This window comes from Jatropha curcas, chromosome 6, assembly GCF_041381405.1.
Source record: "Jatropha curcas cultivar XTBG-Jc1 chromosome 6, XTBG_Jcur_1.0, whole genome shotgun sequence".
NCBI classification, from domain to species: domain Eukaryota; kingdom Viridiplantae; phylum Streptophyta; class Magnoliopsida; order Malpighiales; family Euphorbiaceae; genus Jatropha; species Jatropha curcas.
In genome coordinates, this window is record NC_143156.1 from 24,761,978 (window position 1) to 24,784,901 (window position 22,924).

At 33.9% G+C, this 22,924-nt stretch overlaps 3 protein-coding genes and 1 non-coding gene across 7 annotated transcripts; 1 reads left to right on the plus strand and 3 right to left on the minus strand.

Annotated features, from left to right (window-relative positions):
• Positions 1-2,637: 2,637 nt before the first annotated feature.
• LOC105645509 (uncharacterized) lies at positions 2,638-5,190 on the minus strand. Of its 2 annotated transcripts, none has more exons than XM_012231125.4 (2): positions 5,033-5,190; positions 2,638-3,541 (listed from the first exon to the last, which is right to left on the minus strand). In XM_012231125.4, exons 1-2 carry the CDS (start codon positions 5,163-5,165, stop codon positions 2,889-2,891), a joined length of 786 nt encoding a protein of 261 aa, XP_012086515.2. In that variant the 5' UTR covers positions 5,166-5,190; the 3' UTR covers positions 2,638-2,888. The 2 variants fall into 2 exon arrangements, with proteins under 2 accessions (XP_012086515.2, XP_020539491.2); XM_020683832.3 differs by having other exon boundaries at positions 2,638-3,460; positions 5,033-5,172.
• A 44-nt stretch (positions 5,191-5,234) lies between these two features.
• On the plus strand, positions 5,235-5,306 carry TRNAP-AGG (transfer RNA proline (anticodon AGG)). Its single transcript has one exon. It is a non-coding gene; the product is annotated as a tRNA-Pro (tRNA).
• Positions 5,307-7,022: 1,716 nt separating this feature from the next.
• On the minus strand, positions 7,023-10,658 carry GTE6 (general transcription factor group E6). The gene is made up of 9 exons (XM_012231123.4): positions 10,464-10,658; positions 10,212-10,337; positions 9,854-10,069; positions 9,561-9,638; positions 8,802-9,026; positions 8,590-8,688; positions 8,411-8,469; positions 7,658-7,808; positions 7,023-7,565 (listed from the first exon to the last, which is right to left on the minus strand). Exons 2-9 carry the CDS (start codon positions 10,335-10,337, stop codon positions 7,359-7,361), a joined length of 1,161 nt encoding a protein of 386 aa, XP_012086513.1. The 5' UTR covers positions 10,464-10,658; the 3' UTR covers positions 7,023-7,358.
• A 1,189-nt stretch (positions 10,659-11,847) lies between these two features.
• On the minus strand, positions 11,848-20,099 carry LOC105645506 (alpha-taxilin-like protein). 3 transcript variants are annotated; one of them, XM_012231122.4, is made up of 12 exons: positions 19,909-20,099; positions 18,630-19,082; positions 18,497-18,546; positions 17,603-17,711; positions 16,961-17,028; positions 15,277-15,354; positions 15,074-15,138; positions 13,992-14,058; positions 13,715-13,897; positions 13,082-13,138; positions 12,908-13,003; positions 11,848-12,284 (listed from the first exon to the last, which is right to left on the minus strand). In XM_012231122.4, the coding sequence occupies exons 2-12, from the start codon at positions 19,075-19,077 to the stop codon at positions 12,147-12,149; spliced, it is 1,359 nt and encodes a 452-aa protein (XP_012086512.1). In that variant the 5' UTR covers positions 19,078-19,082; positions 19,909-20,099; the 3' UTR covers positions 11,848-12,146. The 3 variants fall into 3 exon arrangements, with proteins under 3 accessions (XP_012086512.1, XP_012086511.1, XP_012086510.1); XM_012231121.4 differs by having other exon boundaries at positions 18,630-19,087; positions 19,909-20,098; XM_012231120.4 differs by having other exon boundaries at positions 18,630-19,137; positions 19,909-20,098.
• Positions 20,100-22,924: the final 2,825 nt, after the last annotated feature.

Here is a 22,924-nt window from a genome sequence, read left to right on the forward strand (position 1 = left end):
GGGATGTGATCACTAGTTAGCAAAAAATACATAAGAAATAGGATTTTGTTAAGAGCTGATAAAGGACTGGACGCCTAAATTCGCCAAAAAGCTAGCTCGTAGAGGAAGGACAGAATCCAGCCTTATACACTAGCCCAGGATGTACTCCGCGAGCAATGTGGGACGCATCATCCCCACCCCTATAAGACCCGACTGCCTTAGTCAGCGTTCTGAAAAACCCTATGAGATACACACAGCCTTATACACTAGCCTAGGATGTACTCCGCGAGCGATGTGGGACGCATCATCCCCACCCCCATAAGACCCAACTGCCTCAGTCAGCGTTCTGACAAACCCCATGAGACACCGACCCTACAGAGCTAGAGCTCTGATACCAAATGATAAGGGACTGGACCCCTAACTTCGCATCAAAAGCTAACTCGTAGAGGGATGACTGAACCCAGCCTTATACACTAGTCCAAGATGTATTCCGCGGGCGATGTGGGACGCATCAAGAGTCCACGGGATTAATTAGTTATTTTAATAAAAAAATATTTATCCACTCAAAATATTTTTTCACCAAAACACACATATAATCTGGTGGTTTTGGTCCAGTACATTTGATATGTGCAACGAACTAGACGTTGGATTTCATTTCGAGGTGCAGAAGTTGGAGTTGTGATAATTATTCGATATCTTTTTATCGTATCTTATAATTTCTTACTCTAATTGAATAATAAATTTTGCTCTTATTTATTTTCATAATATTTTTTTAATACAGGCAGATGGACTCCAACATATAGATTATAGTTCAACATCACCAACACGTACAAATCCATCATTCCGTTGAAGATTGTTTAGCTCATTCAGTGCAATGAATGAAGAAATTCGTAATGAAACTCATCCTATGCTTCAACCTGCCCCTACATCTATAGAGTTTCCTCGTGTTCAAACATCAAAAAAACTACAGACGCAAAAGAGACATGAAATGGCATGTAGACGTATTCCAGTTGAAGTCCCGCCAATCCCGCCAATAGACGATATATACATCAAGTCTCTTCTCCTATGACATATAACTATTATGAAGCTTATCGCGCTAATATGCCCAGCCTTCTGCACCACAACTTGAGTGGAGTGTATCATCTGCAACATTAGAAATGTCATTGAATATTCATTACACTCTGATGATGGCAACCCAGCAAACTCATACTTCTTTCTCCGAAATAGGCAAGACAACACCATTTCAATATTTAATACCTGCTTTCAATACTTCTGCAATGTGTTTCGGTACACATGATGGATCTACATCTCATGCTACACACTTATTTAATGATTTATTTGAGATGATGATGGTACCCAAGCAACAGATTTATCTGACATTTCTTAGCCTACAACAATCATTTGTGAATGTGGTTCAAGCTCCTCGCATGAATGTTGATATAAATATTGAGCATGGAGAAAACTATCAAGGTATTATAGAAGATGCAGTACGCCAAAATCCACATCATTATAGGAGGCCTTCAAGGTGTGGTATAGAAAAACATGTGGATAGCCATTAATATGATTGATTTTCTATGTATTAGTTATTAAGAAATTTTTAACACCATGCAAGTTCAATTCGAACTTTATTACTGTCTGTAATTTTTAACCGTGTTAGGAAACTTATATTATTATTAATTAATTTGAAATAATTGTGAACCAAAACCACCAGATTATAAAAGTGTTTTGGTGAAAAAATAATTTGAGTGAATAAATATTTTTTTTATTGAAACCACTAATTAATCTGGTGGACTCTTAACAAAACACTATTTTTCTATTTACTTTTATTGTCTAGTAGTCACATCCTATAGTTACACTAAAACTACCAAACGAATTGTGTGTTTTAGTGAAAAGACAAATTGACAACTTAAAATTTTCATTTTGTATTGAGACCACCAATCCAATTGGATTGGTAGTCTAAATACAAAATAAAAATTATTATTTATTCATATAACTATTTTGTTTACTGATTGTCAATATGGATTACTTTTTCTATTGCATTGAAACCACAAACTCAATTGATGGTTTTAGTGCAACACTCTCTCTCCATATCAGGACAAACATTAGATTAGTAAATAGTTTTGAAATAACATTAGATTAAGAAATAATTTTCTAAATAGCATTATTTTAGTCAAAATCTCTCTTTTTGCCCTAAGTTTTTTAAAAAATATATAAAAAAAAAAAAACACCTTAGAATTTATCTATACGGTAATTTCAGTCCCAACTCTGGAGTCAGAGCCCGGGCTAAATGCCTAATCAAATACATGGCATGTGCTACCAATAAGATATTGATTGGTATTGTAAGCAACTTTAACAATATGTTGATTGGTATTGTAAGCGACTTCAATTTCCACAAAGGTGTAAGCAAACTCAATCTCCATAATGAGAATACAAGTTCAATTTCCAGAAAACACATTATAAACACATGTTCAATTCTTAGAAAACACATTGTCAGAAAAATTTACGGCTCGAGAGCTTTACATCTCTTAATTATTCCCACCACCCCCCCCCCCCTCTAAAAAAAAAAAAAAAAGGTACATGGCACGTGTTACCCCACTGTTAACTCTCTATCAATACCTAAATCTGGAACTAAGAGAATATAATAAAATTACACAATCCTTATCATCCAAAAATAGATTCATAAGAGAAATTATTATAGCCAAAATTCATTTATCAACCTATTCATGCCAACCTATAAAAGAAATCAAATATAGAATCTTTTCCCATTTTTAAACTCAAAATACTGGCGTTTCACTAATTAAAGAGGCAAGCAAAAATGCCATTGCTTCAAACCAAACAGGAGCTTATCACAATCTACTAAACTGAACTTGTTCTGCATTCCATAACCTTGCAGCCATAAAACCCTCCTATCACAAGTTTTTGAAAGCAGATTCATGCTGAGGATTCTGGGGAGTCAGTCTAGCCAACAATGCCTTGTTATGACAATGCTCAGCATCAACGAAGTAGAAACTCCCATTGGCCTTAAATGTCACAAAAGGCCTGTTGGTCTGTGGAGGTCGGATATCAGCAAACTTGATAGTCTTTGGAATGTATGTTGCCAACCAGGACAGCATCTCCACCTCAAAGCTGTCTGAGCCAGGCTGCCACCTAAGCTTGTGAACATAAGGGCTAACGAACCAATGCAGTGCAGCAGTCGTTGTGGCACTTAAGAATATAACCGAAGACGCAACTGCACCCTTTAAGATAACATTCATATCTGGAGATGTCATAAAGGTTATCACAGGACCCAAGGATACAGAGAGACAGCAGGTCGATAGAGACAGCAGTTTTACTTTCTTGATGGTGGATGAGATCGGACCATAATAAACCACCCCAGTCTCTTTTTCATCCTCTCCCTTTTCTTTCCCACTGCGAGGTCCAATGCTGATCCTATTATCGTCTTCCGTTGTCCTAGCTTGAGATGCCCATCTTTTCTGAAAAGCTGCAATCTGAATGCAACTGTTAAAGTTGGGTTTGGCACTCTGAGCATCTGATGATATGCCAAACCTACAACCATGATAGCCTAAAGCAAGGAGGAATCAATAACAATAAGAACCTCTTGAGGTTGCATCTTAGAAAAGATTGTCTATCAAAATTATATATATATATATATATATATATATATATATATACACACACTCTGGGAATAAACATTTATATACTCTATGATAGGAATTGTGCTAAGAACCAGAACTTTGCTTCATTCTCAACAGACAAGGGCAATCAAGGAGCAAACTATGAAATAGGATTAAAAGCAAAACAGAACTTGAAGAAACATAATCAACTATAAGGTGAAACAAAACTTATGAATACTAGAAAAGCAGCATGTTTCGGAATATGAATGCAGGAGCTCAGACAGTCAACAAGTTCTTAAGTCTAATTGGTCAGACTGTTAACATCAGCAAAAAGGTTCAAAACAGTTTACCAGTAAGTTTTACTCCTTCAGTAGAATTAGAACGAAAGATAAAACATAAACAGCCCACAAAGAGGTATTTCTAGCATTGGTCTCCTCAGATGCTTAAACAGTTAGCTTGATGTTTTAAAAAAATTGAATACAATATACAGATACACCTGTACTTATAACAAAGAATGATTGGTGAAAAGTAGAATACTCCAAAAAATATGGTTCCCGTTGACTAAACGAATCAAAATCATAGTTTCCTTTAATCGACTTTGGTTCTTGCACATAAATCAATGGGAAGTAAAAACACAAACAATTTACAACTGGATAACATGCAAAGCCACAAAATTTCCAACTTCAAAGAATTAAAATCTTCGTAACTTATTACTAAGGCAAAAACACCATTCATAAACACATCTGTTATGATCACTGCATGCAAAGGTTCACATAGATACGGAAAAAGCAGCCATTGGGCAAGAATCAATCAGGAGAAAATCAAGTGAAGCACCAAGCAAAATATGCCATAAACATCCAAAAAAGGCTGTAAATTCTACAAGCACTATGCCTGACATGGCACTACTAATGGTTAATGACACTAGAAAGAGATACTTAAGATAATCTAGAAAATTAAAGTTCACACCAATTCAGTAGCATTACACAAAATCACAGGAGACAACGGACGTATTTGGAAAATAGTTTGGATTATCATGGATATTGACAACCCTTTACTAATCTTAAACACAAAATAAGCTGGCTAGTCCAGAGATGATAAATCTAAATGACCACCGTTTAGTCAATAAAATCTTCTTAAGCTAATAAACAAATTATATGTCTTCTCTGCAACAATTTTCTCATGTTATTTTAATCACAGCATTCTAAATCCTTATAGATTTATCAACCTTTATGTACAGCAAAAGTTCCAGCAAACTTTACACTAGAACAAGCACCAAAACAAATAAAAATAAATGTGGGTTGCGATTAAACTCTAAGTTAGCTATTGGGTTTCGATTTTCTTTGAGCAAAGTTGAAAGGAAGTAAAACAAAAACCCTAATTGAGTACTAAGTGAGAGAGAAATGAAAAGATAGATTAAATGAAATGAAGAAGGAAAACACCTGACAGGACGGTTGTAGACGAGAGGCGTTTGGATTGAGATCGAAGCAAGTGAAGGAGGACTGCTCTTGCCATTGTTTTTTCGCTTCCGAGTTTCTTGAGGGCGTTGGAGGCAGAGAGTCGCGACAATGGCATTTTAAGTTTGTTAGTTGCTGTCTTTTAACCTTGTTATAAAATATATTTTTCGAAGAACATCAAGCAGATGGGCATTTGGTCTAGTGGTATGATTCTCGCTTAGGGTGCGAGAGGTCCCGAGTTCAATTCTCGGAATGCCCCAAATTAATTCAATATTTTTCTTGAGTCAAGACACTCTAATTTTAAAAGAACAATTGTATTTAAAAAATAAATTTAACTAACTCTTATAAAATTGATGTAAATCGTATGGAAAGTTATTAGCTACATTCACTTCAAGCCTAGACCAAAACAGTAAAATTTGCAGCCAGTTTGTTGGTCATCAGTTAATTAACCAAAATTCTAAAACTTGGAAGCAGCATTTAGTCAAGGATTTGTTTCTAGAAGCCTGCCACTCTCCCTCTCCCTTCGTTATATTTTAAGGATACAAACCTAAATCTGCTTTTATGGATTTTACCATCAACATATCCACTCCGTAATTTCGAAGGGCAGAAACCTAAAGGTAAAATTACCATCGCGGTAAAAATTTCACAGTGGATTCAGAAGGGTATGTTTAGGTCTAGGATCGACCTCAATTTCTTGGTAATTACGCATGAGAAGAAGTGTTTCGTTATTCAGCTTTTCTAGAATGTCTTTGGCTTTGATTTTGAAGGTTCTTCTATTTTCTACTCCTCCTAACAGAGTCAAACAATCATTTTATTACTATTGTATTCTCTTCTAGTAACTCAACTTCTTCCAAGTTCTAACTTCCGTTTCTTCCCATTTTCGTTTACTGGTTCTCCTTCCAGAAAGGCATCAACACAAAAGAAAAGTACATCTGTCTCCCTTTCTCCAATCCAAAAGTTCAAAATTAAACCATCTTTTCCACGCACTATATATGTGTGTGTGTGTGTTGGACAATCCAGCAACCACCAACAAACATTCTCAACTTCGTATCTTGCTCAGACTCTACTGAATAGCTTTTTCTTTCTCTTTTTTCTTTTGAACCAAACAGAAAATGGAAAACGCCAATAATCTGAATGAAGTGGGAGAAGAATTTGAAGACACGCTCTCTTTACGCGACCTTCAATTCGACCAAGAAACTGAACCCAAAACTTCTCTTGATCAAAATCAAGATCATGAACAACTCAACCATCCTTCAAACCAATACTCGTTTGATTTCCCCACTAATCTAGACCCAAAAAAAGACATCATAGTTGATGACATCATCTTCTGCGGAAAAACCATACCCCAGAAGATAGAACCCATTAATGATCTAAGCTTAACTCAGTTGCTATGCAAAAACAACCATTCAAAACCATTTCATACAAAGAGTTCGAATCCTTCAGCTAGAAGTCTCAGAGACCAGTCAGTTAGTTCAAGGAAACACAAGTGCACAATAGGATTGACAAGGATTCCATTAAAAATGGAGCTTACTGATATAAGAGAGAGGCAGAATCGGCAGGGCCCAGTAACCATGTTTCTGGCAAAGGCCACCGGTGATAAAGCACAGGTCTTTGCCAGCAACGGTTGTCAGGGGAAAGATAATTGGGGTCTACTCAGGCTGTTTAGGCGTAGGCCATACCTTGCAAGAGGGTTGACTAAGGCTTACCTTGGGTGTAGGACAATCGCGTGTGACTCGGTCATGAAAACTTTTCAAATCTGTAATTCTTTGTATGAACTAGTATAACAGTTACATTGACATTAGAGCAGCACATAAATTTTTTTTTTTTTTTTTTTTAAATCAATGAACTCAGAGCATCAAGTAACTTACAATTATATAATTTTCACAAATATAACAGTTTGAACCATTCCTAACTGGCGATAAAATGAATAACAAAGCTTGTTAAAGACATGCTATCATAACAAAATGCACTTGACTTGGCTACTAAGAGAAGAAAATGCGATAAACATATATTGTTGTCATGCATATTACAATGTAACTACAGCACATGTTGAAGTGAGCACAAATTGCCAGAATAGTCGTCACCATCTCAGCAAGCTTGTTTGCTTTTTTGCCAACTGCTAGAAGGCGACTAATTTCAGCAATTAGTAAGACAAAAAGATAAATACTATTTACCAAGCAACTACCCAACAGTGTTGCTGCTTCCCACCATTAATTTGTCAGGCTCACGACTAAAAAGTAAGAATTGATCCACTTGTAATGCAACTAAAGTGAAGTTGAACAAAAATACACCGTACTATAGTACAATAAGATCAAGCAGAGGCCTTTTTACTCTTTTTCTTGGCAGTTTTGGCAATTGCCTCATAAATCTCTTTTTTCCGTTTATTGTTGCTATTGTTGTTGTTGGTGGTGTTGTTACTATTATTGTTATTATTGCCACCTGTGCTTGCTGCATTTTTACCCTGAACTTCAAGGGCATCTTTCACGAAAAATTTTAACCGCCATAGAGTTGATTCACTCTGCACAAGGAACAGATCATAAACAGACACAGATTATTTAAAAACCTAAAATAGTAAGATAAAGACAGAAGTAGTATGATATAAATCATAACCTGAGCATCAATGTCAAGATCCACCTCTTCAGCTGTAGCTTGAAAACCTGGATTATTTTGAGCTACAATCTCTAATGCTTTAGTGAGATCTTCAGGAGACAATCTTGTAAGAGCTGCCCCAAGCTTTCTTTTCTCTTCAGTTGACATTTTTCTGATACCACAGTATTCAAATTAACTTTAATGCCAAAGAAAATTACCATGCACAACTTAACCTCATACAGAATTTAACACATTCTTAATACTAGATAAGATTTGGTCTTCTTGTTGTCATTAAAATATATTTCGGATTTGTCCAATTAATTTTTAGTCCACATACATTTAGATATGTCAGTCAGGCAGTGTCCAAGTAAAAACATTACTCGGTTTGCAGCATATTGCATTTGCACTTGCAATTAGAATAATGAATTTACAGCATTAGATAAGAAATATGCTGAAAATAGCAACACAAGTCAGTTTATACATTCTGTAGCTTAATAGATAGCACAAATAAAGGTCGACATGTTTCACCATCCATTAGCATAACTTGATATGCTGTAAAATTATATATTGAGGTGCACAAAGAGGAATACAACGTGGAGAGACATGGAAACTGTAGTATAATGAAATGTAATATAGGAAGAAAAATCAACTATTACAACTAAGATCAATACTTTCTTGTTTTAGGACAAAAACAGAGTTCAGTACATAGCCAAGGCCTAGAATAATGCAACTTCTACAATAATAATAAATCCATTATAAAGTTATATGGCAAACCTGCACTTTTGAACAACCATGTCTCTGAGTTCATCCAAATGCATATCAATATCATAAATCTGAAAAAAGTTCATTGGTGTATTAAAACATATCTTGCTTCAAGAATTCTATTTATTACCGTAACATGGTTTTTTCATCTAGTCTATTTATATTTCTAAGGTTATCAAGTTGAAGTATACCTCATTACTTAATTCTCTCGCCATTTTAGCATGAACAGCCTGCTGAGCAAGCTGCATATCCAACTGAGCCTCTGCTTCCTCGACTTCTCGTCTTTTCTCCTGTGTATGTTCATTGAAAGTCAATAATATCAGAAAACATAAAGCTGATTTTTCATCTCGAAGTAAAAATGATTAGGCTGCTGACAACATGAACTAAGCTAATAACATGTTACCTCTTCAGTGACTTTAGGCAGAAGTTGTAGCCACTTCTCCTCAAATTTTGCTAGTAAGGTTTTGGCCATAACATGAACATCACTCCTTTCATCATTATATTTCATTGCATTCTTAAAAACTAATCTCACATCAGCACATATCTCCCTAACATTCTTATATCCAGTACCATCCTTAGCCTCCATTTGATTTTTTATGGTACTGAAGTCCATGGGCTTGTCAATAACCTAGATATACACAAAAAAAATAAAATTAGTCAAAGTTATGTCTAGATCCAACACCAAAAGATCTAGGAATCAACAACCAAAGTGAAGCTTCAAATTTTTATACACAGCTGTTAGAAAAACCTGCATCTTAACCCATCCCACATCATTAAATTCTTGCCAAAAACTTCATTTTGCACTAGTCCTAGTCCACATAGCATATGTACACACTTTTGTGTAAATTTGTTCTAGGTGGTCAGGAACTTGGACTCATTCATATATCTAGATCCTTGAAAGTTGCACAAATAAACATGTGAGGCTTGTGTTCAGATTGTGTCAACATGTGAGGCTTGAATTGCATCCGCAGGTCGAAGGGAGACAAAAATAGTTTTATTGCAGATTAAGAAAATGTCAACTTTTTAAACAAAGAAAGATTAGAATAAAAACAAATTAACAATAATAAGTGGGTTATTGAACCTTACCAGAAAAGCAATGAAAAAAAAGTAATGCAATAGCATCATGGCAATTGAAAAATGAGAAAAAAGAATGAAATTATACCTCATAGTAGTCATGTAAGCCAAGACCTTTGACATCTACAGGTTGCATAAAAGGCCATGCCCACTTGTGTTGTGTGATCTGCGAGCAACAATGGAATTATATCACACAAAATAACTTCAGGATAAATTTCTCAATCCAAATTTATAATTTAGAAACGAACAAACATTTAATCTACTGAAAATTAAGGGTCAAAAGATTGAGCAATTTTGCAATATACTGTGGTCAAAGTAATCACAAAAAGATCCGAAGCTAAAATTCAAATAAGCAATTGGCAATTATATATGAGAGATTGCCTGGCGCAATATTGTGCCAAATTGGCGCATAAGCTCTTGCATTCTCTTTGAAGCAGCTGCCTCCCTTTTAGATGCATCTTGCTGCTGCTTCCTTATGCTAGGTACATGTTTCTCCTTGTCTTTTTCCTTGACAATAGAACTACCTTTTGATCCAGTCTGTTGCTTTTTGCTTATGTTCAAGTAGAACTGTTCAACCTCATTCACTCTTTGCTCAAGCTACAAATTTAAAAACTTGCTAAAATCAATAACTAACTTAAGATTACTACAACTTTTTTTTTTTTTTTTACAAAAGAAATTCAAAAGAACATAGCAAACATACAAAAAGAGTTTGATAGAGAAATTTCTGTAAGTACATTACCTTATCAACCTTGTTGAAAAGTTCATCAACACGATTCTTGAAACCCTCAACTTCTATTGAATTTCCTTCAGGATGTCCGCTCTGGAGATTGCCAAAATCTGGAATTGATGAACTTAATGGTTCCATCTGATGCCAAACACAAGCAAACAATAAAAGAAACCATTAGGACATAAATTGCAATAATACAAAAAGAGAATGGAAAATACTATAGAGAAAAAGAAGATGATGATATAAAGGACTCTGTACACATACATATACAAGCACCAAAAAAAAGCACCGATTAGCGTCTTCTAAAAAAAAGGCAACAAATGACTAGAGAGAGAAAGCAGCATGGATTAAAGAGAAGTTGCAGAGTTTTTGCTGCTGTGACAAAGAAGGCGGCGAGGCAGTGAGGTAGTTCTGAAGGGGATGTTTTGTTTGCCTGTAACTTCCATGTTCCAATTTCGAAAGGAGACACGTGAGTTTCCTTTTATACGGCGTCGTTTTATCTGTTAATTTGGTTTGTCGGTTTTACTCTTTAAACGACAATGTTTTTGCGACCGGCTTTACTTTAGTCTTTAATCCTGTACATGGGAATGGACTCGGTGTTATTTGTTGGCGCGTGGAGTGGAGACATGCGTAGCAAATGTCAGCCGTTGGATTGCATCTTTCATTCAGCGGAAACCATGTCTCTCTTTCTTTCGTGGAAGAGATAGGGATGACCACCGTTCACTGTTCATATCGACTGAAATTGAATCGGTTAAAACTGGTATTAAATTATAATCAATTATAGAATCGATCAAAATTAGCACTAAACTGATATTAATTACAGTTGTTTGTAATTCTAAACCGCAACAGAAACTGTATATTTAAATTTTAATTTTGGTTCTTTATTTTTTAAAATAGAAACCGATGATTACTAAGAAATATATTTTTAAAACTTTCAACCTTATTTTTTTATTTTATTAGAATTTTTAAAATAAAATTTAAAAATTTTTTATGATTGAAATCAAAGATTTTGAATCAAAATGAGCGATAGATTCTAAAACCGTGACCATACCCAAGAACAAAACATGTTGTATTTATGTGTAGAATTATATAAAATAATTGTTTTCTACAACCGTGACCAGGAACAAAACATGTTGTATTTATGTGTAGAATTATATAAAATAATTGTTTTCTACAACCGTGACCATACCCAGGAACAAAACATGTTATATTTATGTGTAGAATTATATAAAATAATTGTTTTTAATAGCTATTAACCATGGTAGCAGCAGCTGTTTTAACTAGTTTCATCAAACATTAAAGGGTAAAAATCAACTTACTCGCTCCTTAAGAATCAGCACTAAAATTCAAGTCAAATCTCAATCTGGCACACCTCAACATGCCCATCGAACCTAGCAGTTTGAATTTGAAGAAAGTTTGGTGTTTAAACAGAGAATGTTTTCTATTTTAATTGCCTAAATTTCACATAATTTGAAGAAATCTAATAATAATTTTTCCGAAAAACTACTCCAATTTTCTGCAAGTAAACAGACTCCAAAAATCCCAATTTAAGTCTCAGTTAAAATAGTTGTTTTAGATGCAATAATACTAAAGAAGGTCCCGGTTAACTAAACTTTAGCTAAGATGATGAGTCAAAAACAAGATACTATTGACTAATTTTGCAATTTAAATTTTTTCATCACTTAAATTATTCAGTGCTCAAATTCACACGCCACCTCAGCTTCCACAAACCAATGAGTGAAAATAGAGCTGGAGTTCTACAATTCTATCTCCATTTGATCAAGAAACAAAAGAGATAACAATTTGACCAGGGAAACATTAAATAATTATGCTCAGAGAGTCAAATTTAGTAGTTGTGAATTCCATTGGCACACAGAAAAGTGGAAAGAATACTTTAAAAGCCATTCCACTACCGATACAGCTTAGTCTCAAATTCTCAATGATCATCTACGAAGTTGGAACTGCTTCTGCAGTGTTGCTCCCGGTCGAATTCTGCCTTCTTTCTGCCTGAAGTGATCGACACAAAGATTCCAACTTTTTTTTTTGATTCCTTGTTTTCTCCAATTGCTTTTTCAGTTTCTCACGCTGCCCAAAACAATAATGCGAATGCCTCATTTTTAAGATGATAAAAAATGCATAATGTTCCTCATCTAACTTTTTGGAGGTCCTAAACAGTTATTAGCAAGGATTTCTCAAGAACTTGCAAGTCATGTATGCACATGTGAGAGTGTCTCTGTGCATGTGTGCGCGGTATTTTTGCTGTTTTAACAAATAATGCTATAAAAAGCTACGTACGAACAGTACAAACATTTAGTATGACCAATTCCAGGTAGTCGGGTCTAAAGAGTGTCACCAGTATAATATAATTTATTCTCATCTCAGTTTCAAAGGCAAAACTGGAGCAGAGAATAAGAATAGCATTACATCCTCTGACAATGGTCCATCACACGCCTTCTCATAAAAAATTGACAAGGGGAAGCATTATATAAAAGCTTATCCAGCATAATCATGCTGAGCTTTTAAGAAAAACTATGTAAATTCTAGCATGAGATAAAAGGCATTGGTCTTCTTGGGGCTTTGGATAAATTCAATCACTACCAGAAATTCAACATCTAACCACGAAAGCTTGGCTACCCTAGTGACAAAGTACTCATTATCGATTAGGAATAACTCAGACTACTTAAACATCAAATGCAAGCCGTCCTTACCTCCTCAACAAGTTCGATGAGAGTAACATCTGATTTCTCAGATTTGCTCTTCAAGAAAATGTTTTCCTTCTTGAGTTCCTTGATTGATTTTGCCATCTAGCATTGACATACATAACACTTAGAATGGACGACTATTTTATAAGAGTATTTTTCTGAAGATGAAAACAAATGTACCTTCTCAATCTCTTGCTTAAACGTTTCAAAAACCTCATTGCTCTTTAATAATGCGTCCTGCAAATTGAGTTAGCATGTTAGATCTATTAACTTTATGTTAATACAGAACTATAGAAGGAAAGCATAATTTCTGGTAGGGGCAAAACTAACATAAATTATTGTCTAAAGGAAGATTATGCATGGATGGGGGGACAAAGTGGTTGAAAGACCAATAAAAAATACAATCAACCAGTGTTCGATCCTGGCATGTAGCTTGAGAATTTTTTTTTGAAAGGGAGGGGGGCAATTGGCCCCCTTTGCCAACACATAGCTCGCCCCTGAGCTCTGGGACTCAGATTGTAGTGCAATGAGAGATGACTGGCACAGAAACTGAATTTATCAAAACAAAATAACCAAATTCTGAAGAAAAATCCAGTACTATTTTCTGGAGAAAGGGGAACTGATCACAACCTTAACTAAATGAATAACACACATCCAGAACAAAAATAAGAATCTTTCATGAATGCTCATAGATGTTAAACATGCAACTAATATTGTTACACCATATATGAATGCCCAAAAGTCAGACAATAATCCAAGGACCACGATCAGCTTAAAACAACAAGGGTATACATCACACCATAAGAAATTAACCTGGAACTGTTGGAATTTTTCTCCATCAGCTGTTAGCTGCAAGCGCAAATTCTTTTCAGTTGCTAATAATTGAGACACCTGTTCAGCATATATTTTCATCTGAGACTGCTCCTGGACTAGTTTCTCTTCATGTTGCTTGATCTTCAAATCAGCAAGCTGAAGTTCCAGTGTTTTCTGTTTTAACTGTGTATTCAAATACCAACAGAAGGTCAACAGTAGCTTAAATGAGAGACCGAGCAAGCATTCTTCATATTCAAGTGAATGATAAACCCTTTACCTTCTGAGCATATTGCTGTTCAGAAAGGGTATACTGATCAGCTAGTTGCTTCAGCTTGTTTCTTAACCTGAGCAAGAAGAATCATGTGGATGACCATGATAGTGATATCAATATATATTTTACAGACATATTAATATCTACTAATGTTTTAACTCTTCTATGGTAAACAAAATTACACAAAATAGTTTTTGTAGATCTATATCAAACAAGATCAAAGCAAAGAATGAAATTATTCCAGATAAATGGAAGAAGAGTTGTCAAACTCAAATTTGCATGTACGGGGATTAGGACATTTTTCTATTTGCTTACCTATTGGGGCCAAAATGAAAGGAAGATTCAGTAATGATCTAAAAGATACAAGTTAGGCACAAATCAACTTCATATACGTCTATACAGACTCTAAGTCACGTCATATATACTCCTTCCATGTAAAATATTTCCTAGTAATACTGCTTGAAATTGTTAATTGCACCCCTTAAGATGAGTAAAACATGTCATCTGGGTGATGTTCTCGATGTCTCTCAAAAAGAAACCCATTGTTCTGTCAAAAGTAAATGGATACAGGAAGGTAGGGAATGGAGCTAACGGGAAATAGAATGGACAAAGAGGAAGACAGAAAAGTGCATGTGCTAACATGGGAAGAATCTTGTAACAGTAAGAAGGTGAAGCAACCAAATTAAGATAAAAATCAGACCAAAATACCAGCACTAGGCAAGTGGAAAATTTTTTGGAGGAAAGAACAGGAAAATGTACTAGCTTGAGATCAAACGTCCTATTTTATTATTCTAATGCAACAAACAAACATCCATTGAAAATAGCCTACTTTGTTATTGATAGAACAGTAAAGATGCAAAATGTTGGTTTGGACGGTATGGCTCTCATGATTCTCATTTGTGATTATAAAAAATGCCAGTCAAATGGACACAATTTTGGGGATTTTAAAGGCATATAATTGCATTTTTGATTTTGTTCCTATACACAAGATATTGTGGATATTGTCACTAAATGTCGATGCATCACATTCAAGAAAAGGAAATGAAAGAAAAATAATCTAACATTTTGATGAATTTCCTGCATCTTACATCTCATTCTCTTTCAACTGAGAGAAACATTCCTCCTTCTGTTCATCCAACTTGTTGCTCACATCCTACAGTAGAAAGATATTAGTGACCTCAATTAAATCTGATAGTTTAACTCCCCAGGAACAAGCAAAATGCATCCGCTACATGGTTTTGGCAGTAAGCATAGATACTCCATTGAATCCAAGGAAGAAAATCAACCAAACCTTGATTGCATCTTGGAACTTAGCAGATAAATCTAATCTCAAATTTTGCCCCTCTGTAGATACCCTTTTGCATTCTTCCTGTCAAATTATCAGAGTCCGTCAGTGTCAAGTAAAATGGGAAAAACGCATACATGTTGAAATACTGGCACTGGATATTACAAGTGCATTAGAAATAATAGCCCCAGGTTTTCAAACAATTAAAACAAGCTTTAATGCCAAAATTTGATCACATAATTGTCCTTTTCCAAGAAAGCAACTGCTTAAAATCCCTTAAGCAACGCTTCAGTTTGTTGGTATGCAGATGGCATCATAGTTATTAAAGGCATGCCTCAAGCACCCCTTACTTAAGGCTCAAGGGCTGGCTTCTCTTTTCTTTTTTTTTTTTTTTTTATCCTTGAACAAGTCACCTTGGGTTTTCTGTCAATAAAAAGCTGTCCAGCTAGCATCTAGTTACAAAAACTAAATAAAAGAAATAGAATTCAACATAAAAACCAGTAATATGCTTTTCAAGTCAGCCTCCACTCCTCAATCTAGTGCTTACTTCCTACAATCGAACACCTAAACAGCAGCCATTCAGATATGTCTCTCTCAATTTATCTTCCTATATTTGCATTCTATTATCTATCTACTCTCTACCCTAACTAGTTTGGGATTAAGGCATTGTTGCTGTTGTTGTTGTTTTTGATTCTACCCCTTTCTACCTTAAAATATAAGTTGTAATGTGGCTGAATTTTTTCTGATTTATGTGCGTTTTTTTTCCATGTTTTACTTATTCTTCCTTTTCATTTTCCTGATATCTTAAAATATATTTGAGTTTTATGTGTTGTATTTCTATTTTTTTTAATTTTTGCACCTCAACTCTCTCGGGTGAGCGCCTTGCGCCTTTAATTACTATGGACAGCATCTACAAATTGCATTAGAAGGGGCTCTATGAGCCGATTCTTAAGCAGATGTAAGGTGCTTAAATATTTTCCTAGAGCAAAATAATCAATATAAAATTATATAGACAGGACAATTTGTTACATTCCAGTTTAAATATAGATTTCGTATAGCAACAATACACCTAACAAATCCTTCAGCAAAAAAGGAGCAACAAACAAGGTTCCATTTTCAACTGCATATAAATAGAAAGGCCAAAGCTGAACTACAGAAAAATTTAGGGGTGGCTCACAAATTGAAATTAAATTTAGCTTTGAACAAAGCTTAAGTTGGCACATAACTGACCAGAAAAAGTTTGTAGTTAAAATTCGGAGTAGTTGGAGTATTGCAAGTTTTATGGTGCATTTTTTTGGTTTTTAATGTCAAAGACAGTTTGTCACTTTTGTTCTCGGAAGACCAAGTAGTAAGCAGGGGCTAAGCCATCTCGTGAATGTTGACTATTCAAGTTTATGAGGTCTTGAAACATACCAATTCATATGCTTTACTTCACTGACAATGGATAACTGTTTTTAATGCACAAACAACATATCGTTGAGAATATCAATTTCTTAAGCAGTAAATCCGCACCATCACATGGAAAAAATATTCAGAGAGAGTTCAAAGGCTTTTGGGAAACATTTTTTGCATGGAAACAAAAGCCAACTCAAACCATGTCAAAAGATATGTTAGACGTCAACATCAAAACAAATATCGACTTATCAATATGATCATCTAATACATAAAAAGTTTGAAATAAGAACTATACCATCAACATTTTATTCTGGCGTTGCAACTCTCTGCAGAGTGATTCGAGTTTATCACGAATGGCAATTGCTGCAAAAACCACAAAGGAAAAAGGTAATTGAAGAGAGATTCATCTAACTTTCAAAACTCTGTAACATAGTCCTTACTAATTGCTTTGGAATGAACTAGATAAAGAAATGGTTTATTCCAATGTAGTTGTCTCTTGAGCATCCCCTAAAATCTTAAGAAAAATTGATTATTGCATTGCATTAGAATATTGATATTTCTTACAGAATACCATCAGGATAAAGGCAATGAGAAATGAAGTTTCATCTGATCTCATCGCATCAATATTAAGGGGGAAATGTATTACTTACAAGTTACAACCAAAAACAAAAACTTCCAAAACTAAATTTTAGCAGAATAAAGAAATACTTGGATGGATAATTTTCAACTCTTAATATTTCTAACTGACCCAGGGTTCCAGATAGCATTACAATGGCTCATTGGACAGCAAAAGGCAAAGCCCTCTATAATTAGCACACAAGAGTAAGCACGACATCCAAATCAATCATCTTGAGAAATTTTTGGAATCTTCAGACTTTAAACATCTTGGGTTAATCAATCCCATAGAAGTAGATATGATAAACAATATTGAACTCACCAGTGTCTCTCTCAGTAAGAACTTGTTGATATTTCAAAGAGAACTCCAGAAACTCCTTTTCTGATTTAAAAGACCTTTTTGCATTCTTACGCTTGGCTTCAGCGGTTTCCTGAGGCAATAAATAGTGTCTAATGAAACATGAAAGTGTCTTTTGACATTCAGATAGAATAAGATAAAATAAGCAATTGGAGAAAAAAAAAATGAAATAACAAATAAACCTCATGTGGAAGTGTTAGTAATAATGTTATTCTCAAATAAAAACCTTTAATTAAACAATACTTTAGAATAAAGTTACATAATCTTTCAAAATTATGGTAAAATGTTTAATTCTTTAACCACTATTAACCAACTTGCCACACCAGATAATCTTTCTAAACAGACATATACATTGCCCAAAAAAATAAAGGATTCATATGTCATGCATAGTGCCACCTAGTGAAAACAAATACTAGTCAATTGCTTCAAATGTACTTGCTCAATGAGTTGACTATTGCAATACACATCCAGGTATGTAGAAATTAACGGTTTTCCAATAGTGCTCATGACCGTTAAACTAGCCATACACCTTTGCATGTGACAATCCCAGATACAACACAAAATAGGACCCTAAAATCAAAAGGGGCAAAGAAAAATTTTAGCAATATAGATAGCAATGACTAGCAACATTAAACCAAATGTCAAACATAAGCACTTGACTAGAAGGAACAGGGAGATAAATCATAAAAACAACACTTCACACTATTGAGTAATTATATGAGAAGGAAAAATCTAAGTAATGTATGAATAATGCTAGCTTAGAAGATTAAAAAAAAAAATATCGAGATAAAAAAGGAACAACAATAAGGAGAACTATGTACAATGTCAAAAAAAGTTAAGCAATATGATCGTACTTACTGGTTTTTTTCCTTTCTGCAACTCAACGCTTTCTGAACATCCTTCAGTGGCTGCAACACCCAACAATCCAGAATGAAAAATGCAAAGCAAAGAAAAGAAAGTGAACAAAAACATTGGAAGAGGAGATCCTTACATCTTTCTGAACTTTGACAATTCCCTTGAACTTGTTCTTTTAACTCATTGCATCCAGATACCCCAACTGAAGCCTCAGAAACCAAATTGGCAGAATTGAGTGTGGCAATTTTATCTCCAGCCTGCTCCACATCAGCCTTATCAGTAACTTCTACTAATTTCACTGAATCATCAAATCCATTGATTTCGGACATTGAAATTGGAAGTGGTCTCAGTTTTTCTGCCTTCCCATTGCTCTCCAGGCTTGTTTGAGATTCATTTGCTGTCAATTCAGGTATTCTTTCATTTGAATGATCAAGTTCTGAGATACTATCCTCATTGCAATCACACCGAGGCTTCTCTTGTTCTAAAGTGGGAGTTGGAGGAGCCAGAGGTTCATTGGAGCCATCAACGAACCCAACTGGCAATGAATCTACTTCAGGAAGCTGATTTGCATCTGTATTCTCCATCTTACCTAAACTTTAAGCATTGATATTTTGAACATTAACATACATCGCCATTGCTCTTTTCTGGTGGTAAAATATGTTGTAAACAAGTACAAAGAAGACCATTTTCAGTTAAAAATTAACAAAAGAGGGAGTGAAAGAAATATGAAACTTAGCAGAAAACACATTCCTCGCCAAATCTACAATAGAAAGGAAAATGTTCAAAACCTAGACGTTAAACTCAAAGGCTATCAATGAAAAAACAAAAACAAGTCACCAACATACAAAAAAATGCAAATTTATAAGGAGTAAGACATACAATATAAACCTCAGTTGTGAATTTCTTACAAGTGAAAAAAAGAATAAGGTGCAATTTTTATTCTTGTTTCAAGCCACAATTTTTCTTTGCCAAGGGATGATTATTTTTTGTCCTAACCTATTAGAACTGCAAACAAAAACAAAACAAAAGACCAGACTAAGAGGACAATGCAACAGCTACACCAGTCTCGAAAACATCATTTTTTCCGTGAAGAATCAGGGAATTCCAAGTACCCAAATAACAAACAAATAAAAAAAGGACCCAATTTGCAACTGAGGCTTGTTATTTCGCATTTAATTTCAAATTTCAATCTTTGTTTTCCCTTTTAAAGAAACTAAGAAGCATTAAACGAAGGGAGCTAAACCTCAGTAATCAAAACATTATACTACCCAATTTCCTTTCATTTCTGCATTTTCTGAGCAACCAAACGGAGGGAGATGCATATAACCAGTGATTATTGAGAAACGCAAGACTTTAAAACTAATAAAGACTGATAGGCAAAGTACAAAAAGGAAAAAACAGATCAAGAAGCTTACCATGAGAGAGGCGAAATCTAATTTAAAAATTTAAGACACAGAAAGAAGAGGAAGTCCCTCAAAGTATAACAAGTTGGTGAAGTGAAACGAAAACTGCGGTGGAAAAATTGTTGTCACTCACAGTAGTGGGGTTTTTGGCCAACTGGTTGGTTTACATGCGCTGATCGGCCTGCTTGTCTCTAATGCCATGGTATTTGGGTTTTTTATTTTTTATCTTTTTCGTAGTTTCTGTTAAAATAAATAAAGGCGCGGTATATCAGAATGCTCATATATTTTTGCAATTGCATCTTATTTTGATTTTTTATTAGTTTTACTCTAATTTCGAAATTATTCAGCAACACCACTGGATTTGTACGAGACAAACCGCTCGTAAGCTATTCGAGCTCGGCTCATAAAAATTCGCTCGAGCTCATTCAATAAGTTTATCAAGCCAAACTCGAGTTTGAATCATTAGCTTGCTAGTCAATTTTATCAAGCCAAACTCACGAGTTAGTTTTATTGAGCACGAGCTAATCTTATGGAGCAAGTCGAACTCACGAGCTAGTTCAATAAAACAAAATCAATTAAAATTTATATTAAAACGACATCGTTTTTGTAATAAATTTCGAGCTCGGCTCTTTTATGGTTATCAAGTTGAACCCGAGTCGAGTTCGAGCTTGGCTATTTTTAAACGAGTCGATCTCACCAAAACTCGGCTCGGCTAGGCTCGTTTACAGCCCTAAACACTACTTTCATTTATAATTAACAGTAAAATTTTAAATAAAAAATTATTTTCATTATTTTTTAAAATAATGATAATAATAAGATTTTTAAATATAAAATTATAATCACATTTAACGAATGGTACATTTATAAATTTAGAAAAATAATATTTTTTTAGACATTTACCATTAAAAATAATTAAAATTTTATTTATATTTGTTATATAATTTGAGTATATTACCAATCCAAACACGTTTAACAATTTAGATTTTCACCCTTGAAATATAGATAATATGAAAAGAAAATACGTCCATAAAAAAAATTATATTTCATGAAATTAATTGTACATCATGTTTCGAAGAGTTTTTTGTAAGTAATAGAAATTTATGTTATTAAATTAGCATGTTAATTTCAAAAATTAAAATTTAATCTATACAATATTTATTGGATTGGTTAATGAATTTTTTTAATTTAATTTTTAAAATGTGCTATATGATGTTTAGAAATAATTTTTATTTTCAACTTCATCTTTGATTTGAATCGAAAGTATTATTACTACAAAATGTTGAAATTAGAATAAAACTAATAAAAAAAGTCAAAATAGAGAAAAATTATAAAAACCTATAAAGTTATTTTAATATATTAAGCGAGTAAATAGATAAATAATTACAGTGTGCACCAACTTGATAGTTGCCAAAATTGATATAATTTTTGTCTTAAAAAATATATCTTATAATTTCAATTGATAAAATAAAAATATAAAATTTGTAAAATTTTACTACTTTATTTCTGCAATTATTTTATTAGTATAAATAAATATAAAATTTATATGAAGTGAAATTGTATCATTGTTAATGGAATGGATAAAGAATACTTCTCCACTTTAATTTTTTCCAAAAATTAAATTTCATCGGCATTAAATTTCTTCCTAAGGATATTAAAAACAATATACTATATAATAGGCTTAATGATAAAAAAAAGTTTGAATTTTACGTTTTTTTATTTTAACAATTTTTTTTACAAAAGGCAACCTTTTGATTGAAAAGGAGAGGAAGGAAAGTAGCGGAGAAAAAAATTAACGTGGAATTATCAATTTCATTTCTATTGTTATTTTCCACGCTTGTGTCTGGATATACTAAAGGAAATAAAATAAAATTTATTTTTCGAAAAATTTTACAATAAAGTAAATGTTATTATTAAAAATTGATAATTATATCCTTACTTAAATTGTGGGATATGTAAGAAAGGGTTAAATTTTATTAATTAATTTGGGGTGTTTAGATAATTTAATAAAATGTGTGAAATTTTCAATTTTTTTCATTATTTTTTTTTTCTGTCCGAGTGAAAAATAAGTGAAATATAAATTCCTCCAATATTTTCCTCCTTTTTTTATAAACCATCGAATAACCCTATTATTAGGGACCGACCAATCCTGCTCGGGGCTTAGTCACAATTAAAGCTTTTCACTCTCTTTACATGTGTGTTTAGTAGGGATCCAATCCAGTCTGCTAACTAAGCCACAACCTATAAATATATTTTCCTCCTCTTTTCCAAACAAGGGAAAATATCTTTTCGTCCATATTTTTTATAGTTATTTTTCTTAAAAAAAAAAAAAAAAAAAAAAACACAGATTCAAACAGAGAGTTAATTTTATTAATAAACATCTTAACTATTATTCCATTTCAATTATGGTCTCCATCTAATGTTTATTAAAAGTGTGATGACGTGGCCATTAGTGAGTCCACCAATTGCCCTAAAAGCGCCTCGTGTATCATCCACATTAACATTTCATAAACCCCTCACACACCAAAATGCTGCCATTTTTGCAGTTGAAGTATAGTTATGCCTTAATCATTAACGACCTCATTTCGTTACTACATGAATGAGGGTACTTGATTCGTCACTTTCTATTTCTGTTTCCCTAAACTTTATCTCTTGTATTTGCACCTATCTTCCCCTTCTTCTGCTTCATCTCCTTAAAAATGCCTTAAAGGGCACACTACGTTGCTAGAATTCGACATTATCACTAATAACCATTAAAGACGTCGAAGCATACGTCAAATTGAAGCTCACATTGTTAGCCATGGCCATTTTTTGATTTTTGGAACCGAAATCTGTTAGATTATTTAATACTCTATATGTGGCCCATGTAATTAAAGGACTGGTTCTAATTAAGGTAGTCCAACATAGTGATTATTGTGCTTAATGGATAAGGATCAGTTAGGGTTTTAATATCCTTCCTCTGCCTTATAAAAGATTAAAGAAATCAACAGCGTAGGTTAAGAGAGTGTGACGGCTATCTCAAACACATACG

Bases quoted from the DNA above. Each gene is read 5' to 3' on its own strand.
- LOC105645509 (XM_012231125.4), bottom strand. From the start codon at position 5,165: ATGCCATTGTCGCGACTCTCTGCCTCCAACGCCCTCAAGAAACTCGGA. The intron at 3,542-5,032 runs GTGTTTTCCTTC...TCCTTGCTTTAG, and splicing joins GTCTACAACCGTCCTGTCAG to GCTATCATGGTTGTAGGTTT.
- GTE6 (XM_012231123.4), bottom strand. From the start codon at position 10,337: ATGGAACCATTAAGTTCATCAATTCCAGATTTTGGCAATCTCCAGAGC. The intron at 9,639-9,853 runs GCAATCTCTCAT...TGTTGCTCGCAG, and splicing joins TTGGCACAATATTGCGCCAG to ATCACACAACACAAGTGGGC. The intron at 8,470-8,589 runs GTATACTTCAAC...AACTTTTTTCAG, and splicing joins CGAGAGAATTAAGTAATGAG to ATTTATGATATTGATATGCA.
- LOC105645506 (XM_012231122.4), bottom strand. From the start codon at position 19,077: ATGGAGAATACAGATGCAAATCAGCTTCCTGAAGTAGATTCATTGCCA. The intron at 13,898-13,991 runs GTAAAGGGTTTA...TTGAATACACAG, and splicing joins AACAGCAATATGCTCAGAAG to TTAAAACAGAAAACACTGGA. The intron at 13,004-13,081 runs GTACATTTGTTT...TGTCAATGCTAG, and splicing joins TTAAGCAAGAGATTGAGAAG to ATGGCAAAATCAATCAAGGA.